At 42.7% G+C, this 14,989-nt stretch overlaps 1 protein-coding gene across 1 annotated transcript in view; it reads right to left on the bottom strand.

Annotated features, from left to right (window-relative positions):
* Positions 1-14,989, bottom strand: part of LOC140719826 (mannosyl-oligosaccharide 1,2-alpha-mannosidase IA-like) — a 121,224-nt gene that overhangs the window by 87,628 nt on the left and 18,607 nt on the right. Inside the window, exon 2 of the mRNA XM_073034749.1 lies at positions 10,269-10,365. Within this exon, the coding sequence (XP_072890850.1) occupies positions 10,269-10,365 (97 nt within the window). The remainder of the gene's footprint in view (positions 1-10,268; positions 10,366-14,989) is intronic.

Here is a 14,989-nt window from a genome sequence, read left to right as displayed (position 1 = left end):
ATGAAGGATCCAAACCAGGAAGAAGAAAGAAATATAAATTAGATTTAAATGATGTATATAAAGGAAATAAAGTCTGGGAAATACAGATAGATTAAAGTAGCGGTTTAAGAAATAGATGGAAAAAGTAAAAGTAGTTCATTATTTCCTTTTAAAAAGTCTTAATAATTTTCTCCTAGGATTGAGATCCCGTATATAAAATTAATTTTTTTTGACCCGGAGATTTGTTTAACAGAAATTATCACTCAAACTGTTAAAATTCATTTATTTCAGGATGCATCAGTGCTACCTTTTCAGCCATCTATAATTTGGCATTTGTTGGCAAGTTACAAATTTCATGAAACAGGAAATTTAGCAACATACATTGGGAAGATTTGGGTATCTAGTCATTTAACGGTTTGGGTATATGCTTTTTAAAATTAGGTACTTGCTCCAGATGCTTCTGCAGAAAAAGCATTTTAACATTGTTTCAGCTATATTTTCACACTTTACAAAATGATTGGAAAGTGAGAACATGACAATGGCTACCAATTCTAGCTCAACCAAATCAGTGTGCCACATGGATATAGCAGCAGTGTGACAGTATGTCCTTACGATGGATTGTTAGGGGAGGATTTGTGGAGGTGATAAAGCCCTGTTCAGGAGTCAAAACTAAAGGGTGTAGGTTAAGGATCTACCTGATAATCCCAGCTCCATAATGCACTAGGAAGGCCAGCTTATTCAAGGAGTGTGTACAGTGTTGAGACAAAGTGGTTCAAGATGACCTACAATACCCTTAAAATTCTTCAAAACAAGAGGACAAGCATATCGCCACCCCCATGCAGAAATTGTACTGAGGTACAAGAGTGACTCACATTTGGAAGTGCTAGGTGAACTTCTGTAGTGGCATAAAGCAATCTATAAATGGTCACTATTGCATTTCATTGTGGGAAAGCAAAATATAGTGGATTCCAGTTAATTGGGACACATCAAGAACAGTACATTTTTGCCCAATTAAGTGGCTGTCCCAATTACTTGGTTTCATGGAAATAGTTTAAAAGATATTTAAAAAAGGAAACTACCATTTAACAGAGCAACAAATTATACAAGTAAATAAAATACAGAACAAATTAGAACACTGCAAATATTACGAGGAAATCTGCAGATGCTGGAAATTCAAACAACACACACAAAATGCTGGTGGAACACAGCAGGCCAGGCAGCATCCATAGGGAGAAGTGCTGTCGACGTTTCGGGCCGAGACCCTTCGTCAGGACTAACTGAAAGGAAAGATAGTAAGAGATTTGAAAGTAGTGGGGGGAGGGGGAAATGCAAAATGATAGGAGAAGACCGGAGGGGGTGGGATGAAGCTAAGAGCTGGAAAGGTGATTGGCAAAAGTGATACAGAGCTGGAGAAGGGAACGGATCATGGGACGGGAGGCCTCAGGAGAAAGAAAGGGGGAGGGGGGAGCACCAGAGGGAGATGGAGAATAGGCAAACAACTAAATATGTCAGGGATGGGGTAAGAAGAGGAGGAGGGGCATTAACGGAAGTTAGAGAAGTCAATGTTCATGCCATCAGGTTGGAGGCCACCCAGCCGGTATATAAGGTGTTGTTCCTCCAACCTGAGTTTGGATTCATTTTGACAATAGAGGAGGCCATGGATAGACATATCAGAATGGGAATGGGACGTGGAATTAAAATGTGTGGCCACTGGGAGATCCTGCTTTTTCTGGCGGACCGAGCGTAGGTGTTCAGCGAAACGGTCTCCCAGTCTGCGTCGGGTCTCACCAATATAATAAAAGGCCACACCGGGAGCACCGGACGCAGTATACCACACCAGCCGACTCACAGGTAAATGTCGCCTCACCTGGAAGGACTGTCTGGGGCCCTGAATGGTGGTAAGGGAGGAAGTGTAAGGGCAGGTGTAGCACTTGTTCCATTTACAAGGATAAGTGCCAGGAGGGAGGTCGGTGGGAAGGGATGGGGGGGACGAGTGGACAAGGGAGTTGCGTAGGGAGCGATCCCTGCAAAAAGCAGGGGGGGGGGGGGGGGGGGAGGGAAAAATGTGTTTGGTAGTGGGATCCCGTTGGAGGTGGCGGAAGTTACGGAGAATGTCCAACGTATAATCCTGGCACTTATCCTTGTAAACGGAACAAGTGCTACACCTGCCCTTACACTTCCTCCCTTACCACCATTCAGGGCCCCAGACAGTCCTTCCAGGTGAGGCGACACTTCACCTGTGAGTCGGCTGGTGTGGTATACTGCGTCCGGTGCTCCCGGTGTGACCTTTTATATATTGGTGAGACCCGACGCAGACTAGGAGACCGTTTCGCTGAACACCTACACTCGGTCCACCAGAAAAAGCAGGATCTCCCAGTGGCCACACATTTTAATTCCACGTCCCATTCCCATTCTGATATGTCTATCCATAGTCTCCTCTATTGTCAAAATGAATCCAAACTCAGGTTGGAGGAACAACACCTTATATACCGGCTGGGTAGCCTCCAACCTGATGGCATGAACATTGACTTCTCTAACTTCCATTAATGCCCCTCCTCCTCTTCTTACCCCATCCCTGACACATATTTAGTTGTTTGCCTATTCTCCATCTCCCTCTGGTGCTCCCCCCCCCCCCCTTCCTTTCTTTCTCCTGAGGCCTCCCGTCCCATGATCCGTTCCCTTCTCCAGCTCTGTATCACTTTTGCCAATCACCTTTCCAGCTCTTAGCTTCATCCCACCCCCTCCGGTCTTCTCCTATCATTTTGCATTTCCCCCTCCCCCCACTACTTTCAAATCTCTTACTATCTTTCCTTTCAGTTAGTCCTGACGAAGGGTCTCTGCCCGAAACATCGACAGCGCTTCTCCCTATAGATACTGCCTGGCCTGCTGTGTTCCACCAGCATTTTGTGTGTGTTGTTGTTTTACTGCAAATATTACTAGTGGTTGTCCATTGTATTCAACGATTGCAGGGGGTTCACAGACTTTTTCTTGTAACTTCATGTACTCTGATAATAAATTTAATTTGAACTGTGCCCCATTACCTCCTTGTCATCCTTTGAAACTTCAACATTCACATTTGATGAAGTCTCATTTCATCAAATCAGTCACAGCCAATGAAAACTGATTGTCCCTGATGTCCTGCCTCAGCTATTAAACACCACATGGGGAAAGCACTTGAAAACAGCAAGAATACAGAATGTATTCTTGTAGAGACTTTCAGGGTCCATAATAACTTGCTAACAACATCTTGACCAATTGGTTGAGTTCTGAAGTCACAGCAGCCAGAGTACATCTGGCCAATTGTGAGAACAGCAACAAGGGTGAGAGCCCGACTATATATCCTCACTGATCTGCCTGTTGATGTTTCATCAGTCTTTGATGACATTAGTAGGCTTAACCACCGCACAATAACTTTGGAGACTAAGCACAGCCTTCGTCGTGGCAACAGAAGCAGCTAGAAACACTAAACATGCAAGGTAGCAGCACTGGAAATAACAACAAAGACAAGTTTTCTCCTTCCCAATCTAATGAGGGGTCTTCAACCTATTACCTGCTGAGCATTTTGTCCATTTAATATCAGAGCAATGTTAGTGATTCAGAATAGAAAACATTTCATATGGCATGGAGTAAACATGGACTAATGAGCTAAATTCTAGAGGTAAGGTAAAAGTGACATAAATGAGTGCAATATTGTGAGAGGCCAAATGCAAATTGGAAGAGCAACATTTCATTCTCATATTCTGCACAGGTAGGAACTAATAGTATGAATAGTCGTGAATTTTCCACATTGTCCACACCACCAGTGTTTTACAAATGTGCACATCTGTGGATACACACACACTTGCAGATATCCACTTATTTGTCTTCTCAATTTGTTCCCAATTCCCATCCCTTTCCCCTTCCTACCTGGATCCACCAGTTTATCAACCTCCCCTCATTTGATTCCATCCATTACATACCTGCTTCAGTCCCACCTTTCCCTTGTACTGTTATATACTTTCAATCTTTCTTCTTCCTAATGCAGGCTCTCAACCAAAGGATCAGCATACGCCTTTTGTCTCCACAGATGTCATAAGACCATAAGATATAGGAGCAGAAGTAGGCCATTCAGCCCATCGAGTCCACTCCGCCATTCAGTCATGGGCTGATCTAATTCTTCCAGTCATCCCCACTCGCCTGCCTTCTCCCCATACCCTTGGATGCTCTGGCTAATCAAGAACCTATCTCTGTCTGCCTTAAATGCACCCGATAACTTGGCCTCCACAGCCACTTGTGGCAACAAATTCCACAGATCTACCACCCTCTGACTGAAGTAGTTTCTCCGCATCTGTGTTCTAAACAGACATCCTTCAATCCTGAAGTCATGCCCTCTTGTCCTAGACTCCCCATGGGAAATAACTTTGCCATATCTAATCTGTTCAGGCTCAGGCTTTTTAACATTCAGAATGTTTCAATGAGATACCCTCCCCATCCTCCTGAACTCCAAGGAATACAACCCAAGAGCTGCCAGACATTCTTCATATGGTAACCCTTTCATTCCTGGAATCATACTCGTGAATCTTCTCTGAACCCTCTTCAATGTCAGTATATCCTTTCTGAAATAAGGAGCCCAAAACTGCACACAATACTCCAAGTATGGTCTCACTAGTGCTTTATAGGGTTTCAACATCATATCCCTACTCTTATATTCTATACCTCTAGAAATGAATGCCAACATTGCATTCGCCTTCTGCACCACTGACTCAACCTGGAGGTTAACCTTTAGGGTATCCTGCACAAGGACTCCCAAGTCCCTTTGCGTCTTTGCATTTTGAATTCTCTCTCTATCTAAATAATAGTCTGCCAAAGTGCATGACCAAACACTTTCCAACATTGTATTTCATTTGTCACTTCTTTGCCCATTCCCCTAAACTATTTAAGTCTCTCTTTTTCCTCAATACTACTTGTTCCTCCACCTATATCTGTATCACTGGAAAATTTAACCATAAATCCATTAATCCCATAGTCCAAATCATTGACATACATCATTAAAAAAAAAGCAGTGGTCCCAACACAGACCCCCGTGGAACTCCACTGGTAACTGGCAGCCAGCCAGAATAGGATCCCTTTATTCTGTTTTCTGCCAATCAGCCCATGTTCCACCCATGCTAGTAACTCCACTGCAGTTCCATGGGCTCTTATCCTGCTAAGCAGCCTCATGTGTGGCACCTTATCAAAGGCCTTCGGAAAATCCAAGTTCACCACATCTACTGCATCTCCTTTGTCTACTCTGCTTGTGATTTCCTCAAAAAATTGCAGTAAGTCAGCCAGTCAGGATTTTCCTTTCAGGAAACCATGCTGGCTTTGGCCTATCTTGTCATGTGCCTCCAGGTACTCCGTAATCTCATCCCTAACAATTGATTCCAACAACTTCCCAACCACTGATGTCAGGCTAACAAGTCTATAGTTTCCTTTCTGCTGCGTCTCACCCTTCTTAAATAGCGGAGTAATATTTGCAATTTTCCAGTCATCCAGTACAATGCCAGAATCTATCGATTCTTGAAAGATCATTGTTAATGCCTCCAAAATCTTTCCAGCTATTTCCCTCAGAACCCAAGGGTGCATACCATCAAGACCAGGAGATTTATCCATCCTCAAACATTAAGCTTCCTGAGCACCTTCTCAGTCATAATTTTCACTCCACATACTACACTTCCCTGACAGTCTTGAATGCCCAGTATACTGCAGATGTCTTCCAATGTGAAGACTGATGCAAAATGTGCATTCAGTTCCTGCCATCTCTAATTACAATATCTCCAGCATTATTTTCTATTGGTCCTATATATAACCTCAACTCTCTTTTACCCTTTATATACTTAAAAAAGCTTTTAATATCTTCTTTGACATTAGTCACCAGCTTCCTTTCATAATTTATCTTTACTTCCTTCTTAGTTTCCTTCTACATATTTTAAAAAGCTTCCCAATCCTCTATCTTCCCACTAACTTTGGCTTCCTCATATACCCTCTCTTTTGCTTTTACTTTGGTTCTGACTTAACATGTCAGCCTCAGTCATGTCCTTCTTCAATTTGAAAATTTCTTATTTGGAATATATCTGTCATGCACTTCCCTCATTTTTCACAGAGACTCCAGTCATTGCTGCTCTGCTGTCCTTCCTGCTAGTGTCCCTTTCCAGTCAACTCTGGCCAGTTCCCTTCTCATGCCATTGTAATTTCCTTTATTCCACTGAAATACTGACACATTGGAATTTTGTTTCTCCTTCTCAAATTTCAAAGCAAACTTGATCATATTGTGATCACTGTTCCCCAAGGGTTCCTTAACTTTAAGCTCTCTTTTCATCTCTGGATCCTTGCCCAACACCCAATCAGGCACAGCTGGGGTCTCCAAGTGTTGTTGTTTGCCACTCAGAAAAATCTACCAGCTGGTTCTTTAAATATACCAGGCTTTATTTCTTCTAAAACCATTTCCTTAACAGGACTTTATTTAGTTCTCTTTCTCACTAGATCTTGTATTCCCCAATATTTCCTGGGATTTAATTATGGGATCTTCACAAAGGAGGACAAGAATTGAATTTTTTCCATTATAAATTTGCCCTTTGTTGATTACAAGTGTGCTATATTTGTCTTATCTAATCTTTTCACATATTTATAAAAACTTTTACATTCAGTTTTATACTCACTCCAAGTTTATTCTCATACTCTATCTTTTTTTCTCAACCAATCCATCTCCATCTGCTAAATTCTAAACTGCTACTAATCCTTTTAAAATGCTTGTCATTGCCTGCACGCTTATCTTTCATTCATTCTTCCTCAAGGGACTCCACACAGTTAGATTTTCTAATTGCTCTATTAATTAGTTTAGGTATGCAAGAGCAATGTTATTCTATAAAGGCAAGCAAACTTTGCTTCTAGGTTCCATACACAGGAACAAATTAGTGGCTGAATAGTGATCACCAAAGGAGAATATGGGAAAATAAGGCTTGTATCCTACTAAGGTAATCAAGAGATATAGAACAAACACATGTAATATATCAATTTGATAAAAACATGGAAAAATCAGAATCCCTTAAATCTTAAACAGTGGCCTTGCTTGAGAAACCAAGGAAATGTTGAAATCCACGCAAAGAACTAAAGGCATTGCATCAAAAATGTTGCTTAAAGTTATCAAAAGATATACAAAGTATTTTTACTCAAACAAGCCTCTAAGAAGATCTGATACCAGAAGCACTGAACATCTCTGATCTATCATAATCAGTTTGTCTAAAGAGTTGAGTAAGTTCCTTGGAAACTGAGGAATTGAGTTTGAAGATTTTAGGATTTGGAGGTCACTCTTTTGACCTAAATAAGAGCTGCACATACTAGTTGTATACAACTCAGTGGCACAAATAATAAGGAAATCTCTAGAAAATCTAGTGAACAAAATTGTTGAAATGTTTTTCACCTAGAACAATATGCAAAAACCTTACCTATGCATTTTCCAATGGAAGCTGCCACATTACTGTCTTATTGACTGTTGGGAAAATAGGTAATCTCTTAATCCTTTCTTGTCAGATATACAGTGAAGCTGAAAGTGAGGCAAAACAGGCAAGACCACTGGGATACAACATTCTCCTGTACACCTGGGCCACCACATTTCTGTCAATAAACTTGAAAATGGCTGCTGGGCACTCAATGATGTTACTTGATACCTGACAGCTACAAGGCAGATCTCAAGCATACTAAGTGAATTATGCCTGAAAGTAGCCAAAGCAATTTCTCAGTGGTCACTACTTGACCTGGACATGATTGCTGTTTGATTTACCAAGCACAAAATCTAATTTAGGCAAAAATCAAACTTTAAAACATCCACAATTCTAATTTCTAGGAATGTATTTCTGGTATAGGTAGAAATGTGTTTCTGAAAAAGCAAAGTTCATTTCCAATAAAGCACCAGGGTTACAGAAGTTAGATACTTCCACTGTATCAGCCTGATATGTTTCCCTGTGGGCTAGAGAAATGTAATTTTGAGCCACTTGTTTCAGCCAGAATTACTAGAATGCAACATAAACTTACAAAGAGAATCCTGCAGGATATAGCTGCCATGTTTATAGAAAACAGATTCATCTCTTGATATCAGTGCAGTTACCTTGGTGAACATGAATAAACTTAGTTCCAGAAATGTTACTTGCTTTAAGAATATAATTTGGCCAATTTTCAGTTAGTTCTGGAAAGATGAAGTTGCCTTAAAGAGGGTACACCACTTTACTTTCTCATTCTGCTCCCATGGATGTCTCCCCACCTATGAAACTACTATCCTACTCACAAAGCCCGCACCTACTGACTCCACAAGCTCACCAACCCTGTCCCCCAGTCACCCAAGTAGATCCATTCAACCAATATCCCTCACTACTGAAACACAAAAAATACAACTGCAGATGCTGTGGATCAAAGAATACGTACACAACGCTGGAAGAACTCAGCAGGCCAGGCAGCATCCGTGAGAAAAGAGTAGCCAACGTTTTGGGCCGAGACCCTTCATCAGGAATGGGGAAGAAGAGCGGGCCGAAGCCCAGTAATAGAGATAGGGGAGGGGGTAGGGCCTAGAGGCGCCGGGTGGAAAACCAATCAGAGGAAAGATAAAGGGGGAGGGGATAAGCATGAAAGAACTGTAAAGATAAAGAAGCAGAAAGTTGAAAGGGGAGAGAGGCAGAGAGGGACCTGGGATAGGGGAAGGGGGAGGGGGAGGGAATTACCGGGAGGGGGAGAATTTAATGTTCATACCACCAGGCTGGAGGCTACCCAGACGGTAGATGAGGTGTTGCTCCTCCAACCTGAGTTTGGCCTCATCATGGCAGTAAGAGAGGCCATGTATGGACATATCTAGATGGGAATGAGAGGCAGACTTGAAGTGGGTGGCAACCGGGAGGTCCTGTCTATTTTGACGGACGGAGCGTAGGTGCTCGACAAAGCTGTCCCCCAATCTGCTTCAGGTCTCACCGATGTAGAGGAGGCCGCACCGGGAGCACCGGATGCAATAGACGACTCCAGCAGACTCGCAGGTGAAGTGTTGCCTCAGCTGGAAGGACTGTCTGGGGCCCGGAATGGTGGTAAGGGGGGAGGTGTGGGGACAAGTGTAGCATTTGCGCTTGCAGGTATGTGCCAGGTGGGAGTTCTGTGGGGAGGGGAAAGACGTGCTTGGTGGTGGGGTCCTGTTGAAGGTGGCGGAAGTTGCGGAGGATAATGTGTTAGATCTGGAGGCTGGTGGGGTGGTAGGTGAGGACAAGGGGAACCCTGTCCCTGTTGTGGTGACAAGAGGATGGGTTAAGGGCTGAAGTGCGGGAAGTGGAGGAGATGCGGGTGAGGGCATCTTTGATGACACCAGAAGGGAAACCACGATCCTGAAAGAAAGAGGACATTTGAGAAGTCCTGGAACGGAAAGCTTCACCCTGGGAGCAGATGCAGCGGAGACGGAGGAACCGGGAATAGAGAATGGCATTTTTGCATTGGGCAGGGTGGGAAGAGGTATAGTCAAGATAGTTATGGGAGTCAGTGGGTTTGTAGAAGATGTTAGTGGATAGTCTGTCTCCAGAGATGGAGACCGAGAGATCAAGAAAGGGGAGAGAAGTGTCTGAGATGGATCAAGTGAATTTAAGGGCTGGGTGAAAGTTAGAAGCAAAATTGATGAAATTGATGAGCTCAGCATGGGTGCAGGAAGCAGCACCAATGTAGTCGTCAATGTAGCGGAGGAAAAGTTGGGGAGTGGTGCCAGTATAGATTTGGAGCATAGACTGTTCCACATAACCCACAAAGAGGTAGGCATAACTGGGGCCCATGCAAGTGCCCATGGCTACATCCTTGATCTGGAGAAAGTGGGAAGAACCAAAAGAGAAGTTATTGAGAGTTAGAACAAGCTCCGCCAACCAGAGGAGTGTGGTGGTGCTGGGGAACTGGTGGGGTCTGTTATCCAAAAAGTATCGGAGGGCTTTGAGGCCTTCTTGATGGCGGATGGAGGTGTATAAGGATTGAACATCCATGGTAAAAATGAAGCGGTCGGGGCTGGGGAATTGGAAATCCCTCATTACTGGTTGCATTAGCCACCTACTTATTTGTCAGGACACTGATTTATAAATTGCTCCTCTAAATCTGGCTAAAAATCTAGGAAATCTAGAGACCTGTACTTACAACTATAATAGTCTTGCTTTCCACAAATTACTACAATCTTTTTTCTGTTAGCACAGACATACCAAATGGGTTATAAAGTGCCTCTATCCCATTTTATTTGTAAGAAATAATTGTTTTAGTTGGTTACTCACCAAATAAACCACTTGCATGTCCATTCTTTGACAATGGCTTGAGTTCATTAGATCCCCATGCGTATCGTCTGTAGTTATCCCAAGCAAATTTCATCATCTAAGAATGAAGACAAACAATTATTAAAAAAATTATTCCTGTGTATAAAATTCCATGTGAAAACATGGACAGAAATGAAAAGATGAAGGCAAATGGAAGTGAGATATCTATATCTGTAAGTTTAATATACTGTATATATTTAAAAAAATCAAACTCCGATCAATCTAAATCACATGGGATATACTAGTCAGAGACTAGAACATTGATTGTAATATAATTCTGCTGTTTCCCCATTATCAGATTCCACCAGGTTCTTTACCCTGTTGCTAAATAATCCAAAAAGTTGTAGACACTAGATCATTGGGGGTGTTTAAAAAAAGATAAAAATTTTGTAAGATCAAGGAATTGAGGACTATGAGAAACTGGCACAAAAGAGATGAGGCCCAAGGCCTCTACTTTCTTACAAAGAGCTGTACCAGAAAGACTATCCTGAGAATTCTGCATTTCAACCTCTAAGTAATCCTTTGGATTGCACACCAGCTGTCTATCACTGAAAAACCTACATAAAGCTGTGTGTCTGTTGCATCATTAATTCAGGGAATTTACTGCCCTCAATGTCCACATCACATAAGTATGTTAGAATGTGATTGTTGACAAACTTTTTATAAGATGTTGATTGGTTGGAATAAGACAGTCGTGTCATTCAAGGGCACCACTGTAGCACAGCAGTTAACGTGATACTATTACAGTCCGAAGTCAAAGTTCAATTCTGGCACAGTCTGTAAGGAGTTAGTACATTCTTACTGCAATTAGGCTAGGATTAAATAGACGGATTGCTGACTGCACAGCTGTATGGCTGAAAGGACCTCTTCCATGCTGCATCTCAGAATACAATAAATGAATAAAAGGTTCAACCAGAGTTAGAGGGCATTCTATTGAGTTTTTAACTTAGCAATTTGTTTACTCTAGGTTAACATGAATAATAGCTTCAAACTATGATTTTATTTAGTAAAACAGCGCAGAGTAGGCCCTTCCAGTTCTTCAAGCCATGCACCTCATCAACTCTACAACTCATATTAATGCTTACCTAATCACCAGATAATTTATCATGGCCAATTAATCTTGCTGGTACATCTTTGGACTGTTGAAGGAAACTGGGGAAAAATACACACATTTCATGGGGAGGACATAGAAGCTCGTTACAGATCGGAGCCAGAATTGAACTCTGAACTCCAGAGAACCCAGAGCTGTAACAGCACTGTGCTAACTGCTACATTACCTTGGCACCCTAACAGAGGCAGCTGAAGTTACTAGACGAAGGACACTTCCCTGAGGAATTCCTACAGTAATATCCAGAGTTTGTGCAATCTCTGTCTCCACAAACTATAATAATTTTCTCTTGCAATCATCAATATTTAGGTGGAGCTGGGTCATGGACATTACCACAGACCAAAAAATTAACGAGAGTTAACTGAAGAAACTTGTAAATTCAGCAATATCATCTGGTATAAATTCAAACTGGACAGCAGAATGGCAGGAGATATTCTTTGAATATTCTCCCCTTCAAGTGCCATTATCATTATCAATTGAATATAGTAATATTGCAGAGGTCCACAGCAGTTTGATTCTTTGATTACAACACCTCTGAACTCCTCTGAATATCTCTAGCATGTTAAGCATACAATTATCACTGTTGTTGTTCCATTATGTGCCTCATGGTGCATTGGACGGTATTTGTGCAGCTTCTGTAGCACTTGACTGTTCGCTCAAACCAGCGCAGATGGAAAGTGTGCAAGGAGCCAGCCAGATTTGAACTCAGGACCATTTGCCCCAAAGTCCAGTACTGATGCCACAACACCAACAGCTGGCTAATTATCACTGTACCATCTTTATTAATCTCTTCCATTCAAGGTAAACTAAATCTGGACTTACACCTGGCACGCTTTTCTAAATATTCTAATATCAGAGCTCTTGCCCTAACCTAATAATAATCTAGTAATAAGGGATAATATACATTTATGTTGCTACTAATCACTCACAGTTAATCATGGTTCTCAGTTTAAGCATGTTGTAAGTCTGTGTTAATGTGATACGATAGCAGTGCCATTTTTTGAAGGACACTTTTACACTAAATACATTACCTTTACAAGGATCATGAAATGGACATGCTTACTACTATTGTAAATGTGCATAAAAGGATTACATAACATAGATTACTTTATAGTATTTTAAACCACTGTCTTCCAATAACTGGCCCAGACTGGCAGACAGGTCATTCAGGACATGGTCAGCTGTATATTACTTAGAAAATCTTGACAAGCTCCTTGATAAACTTAATTTTGCACTGTTGTTTAATCTCTCCATGTGATGGCTGTCATGAACAACAATAACTGAATAGGAAATGGGGGATTAGAAAGTTTATTTGACTCACTTCCATAAGATTCTGAGTAATCGCCAAGTTTACTAGCAAGATGGCACCCTTACAGCAGCCGTGTTGCAAGCTCCGTACCAACTTTACAGTGTACTGCTAATTTCTGAAATTTCTTTTGCGTTTCTTGCTCAAGCAGCTGATAGTCTCATCAGATATGATCGACTGACTCTTCTGAACATCAGGAAGATAGCATTTACCCACAACGTGCCGCCTTTTCTACACTGGGAATCCCTGCTTACACGATCCGTGGGAGGCTCATTTACTACACCGTCGCTACTTTGGAAGCAGCACCAGAGGCGAGGGAGAAGGGCTAGCATCCTGGTGAAGTTGAGACGGCTAATCAGGGGCTGCTCCCTGGCATATTTCTGGATAACATTCGTACCTGGACAACAAGCTGTGCAAACTGAGAGCCAGAATCTCCTATCAGTGGGAAACAAAGTAATGTAATATTTTGTCCTTCGTGGAGACTGGCTGACAGAGGAGATACCAGATCACGTCATTGAGCCCTCTGGGTTCTTCCTGTTCCAGCCCGACAGATCTAAACACCACTCTGGGAGAGTAAAGGAGATGGAGGTATGCTTCATGGTCAATAATGCTTGGTGTGACCCATGAAATGTGCATGCCCTCAAATCCTTTTGTTCCCTGGATCTAAAGTACTTTGTGCTGTTGTGCAGACCTTTCTGGCTGCCTGGGGAGTTCATGGCTGTTATTATCACAGCTATGCATATTTCACTGCAGACTGATACTGACCTCGCTCTCAAGGAACTATACGAGACCATCAGCACCCTGGAGAATGTACACCCGGAGGCTGCTTTTATTATCACTGGAGACTTTTATCGAGCACCGCCGACTAAAGACTCTCCGAAGTTTTGTCAACACATCCTGATGAGCACACGGGGAGATAGCATATTCAACCACTGCTACTCTCCCTTCTGCAACACTTACAAAGTGCTCCTCTATCCACCATTAGGGAAGTCTGACCACTCCTCCATCCTGAAACAAGAGGCAGTCATAGTTAAAACAGTCCACTGTTGATCCAACCAATCAGTCTCCCTGCTACAGGACTGCCGTGATGACATCAACTGGAATGTCTTTCGTGATGAGGATGTCTCAGAGTTCACGAAAGAGGTCATGAGCTTCACTCAGAAGTGTATCAAGGAAGTTGACCCTGACCGATTTTTAGGGGACTATCCAAACCAGAAACACTGGATCAACATTTCCATGTGCACTGCACTCATTGCACGAGACATAACGTTCACTGCTCATAACCACCAGGAACTCAAGAAACGCAGCTACGATTTACGCAAAGTCAGCAAAACGACAATACAGGGACAAGATCTAGACATAACTCTCCACCAACAACACATGCAGCTTATGGCAAGGTCTGCACACCAATGCAGACTTCAAAGCTAAACACAGTGGTGCTGACAACATTGCTGCCTCTCTCCCAGATGAGCTTAACACTGAGCCCCCAAGGAGAGCCGCCAATACAATCCGCACGTTGGTCGTCTCTGAGGCTGAAGTACGCAGGTGTTTCCAACAAGTAAACAGCCGCAAGGCTGCAGGGCCGGATGGCATCCCAGGGTAGGTACTCAAAGAGTGTGTGCAGCACAACTGGCAGGTATGTCTGCAGACATTTTTAATCTCTCCCTCTCCCAGTGTAGAATGCCATCCTGCTTCAAAACATCCACCATTGTCCCTGTACCCAAAAGCACCAAGGTAACATGTCTAAATGACTGGCATCCTATCACACTCACCTCAATAATAAGCATACACTTTAAGAGGCTGGTCAAGGACAACATCTGCAGCATGCTACCACACACACTGGACCCTCTACAATTTGCCTACCGACCAACAGATAATGCAATAGCCACAGCTCTGCACATCGTTCTTACACAGCTGGAGAAGAGGGATGCTTAAGTGACTACAGTTCAGTATTCAACACCATAATTCCCTCTAGACTTGACAAGAAGCTCAGAGACCTCAGCCTTCATCCTGCCTTCTGCAGCTGGATCCTGGACTTCTTGTCAGATTGCCAGCAGGTTGTAAGAGTGGGATCCCTCACCACCAATCCTGTCTCTCAATACAGGAGCCCCTTAGGGCTGTGTACTGAGTCCCCTCCAATATTCCCTGTATACCCATGACTATATTGCCACCCACAACTCCAATCTGCTAATTAAATTTGCAGATGATACTACATTGATTGGCTTATCTCAAATAGTAACGAGGCAGCCTACAGAGAATTCATCACCC

The sequence above is a fragment of the Hemitrygon akajei genome, chromosome 32, assembly GCF_048418815.1.
Source record: "Hemitrygon akajei chromosome 32, sHemAka1.3, whole genome shotgun sequence".
Lineage (NCBI taxonomy): Eukaryota > Metazoa > Chordata > Chondrichthyes > Myliobatiformes > Dasyatidae > Hemitrygon > Hemitrygon akajei.
This window is presented reverse-complemented; position numbering and strand designations above follow the sequence as displayed.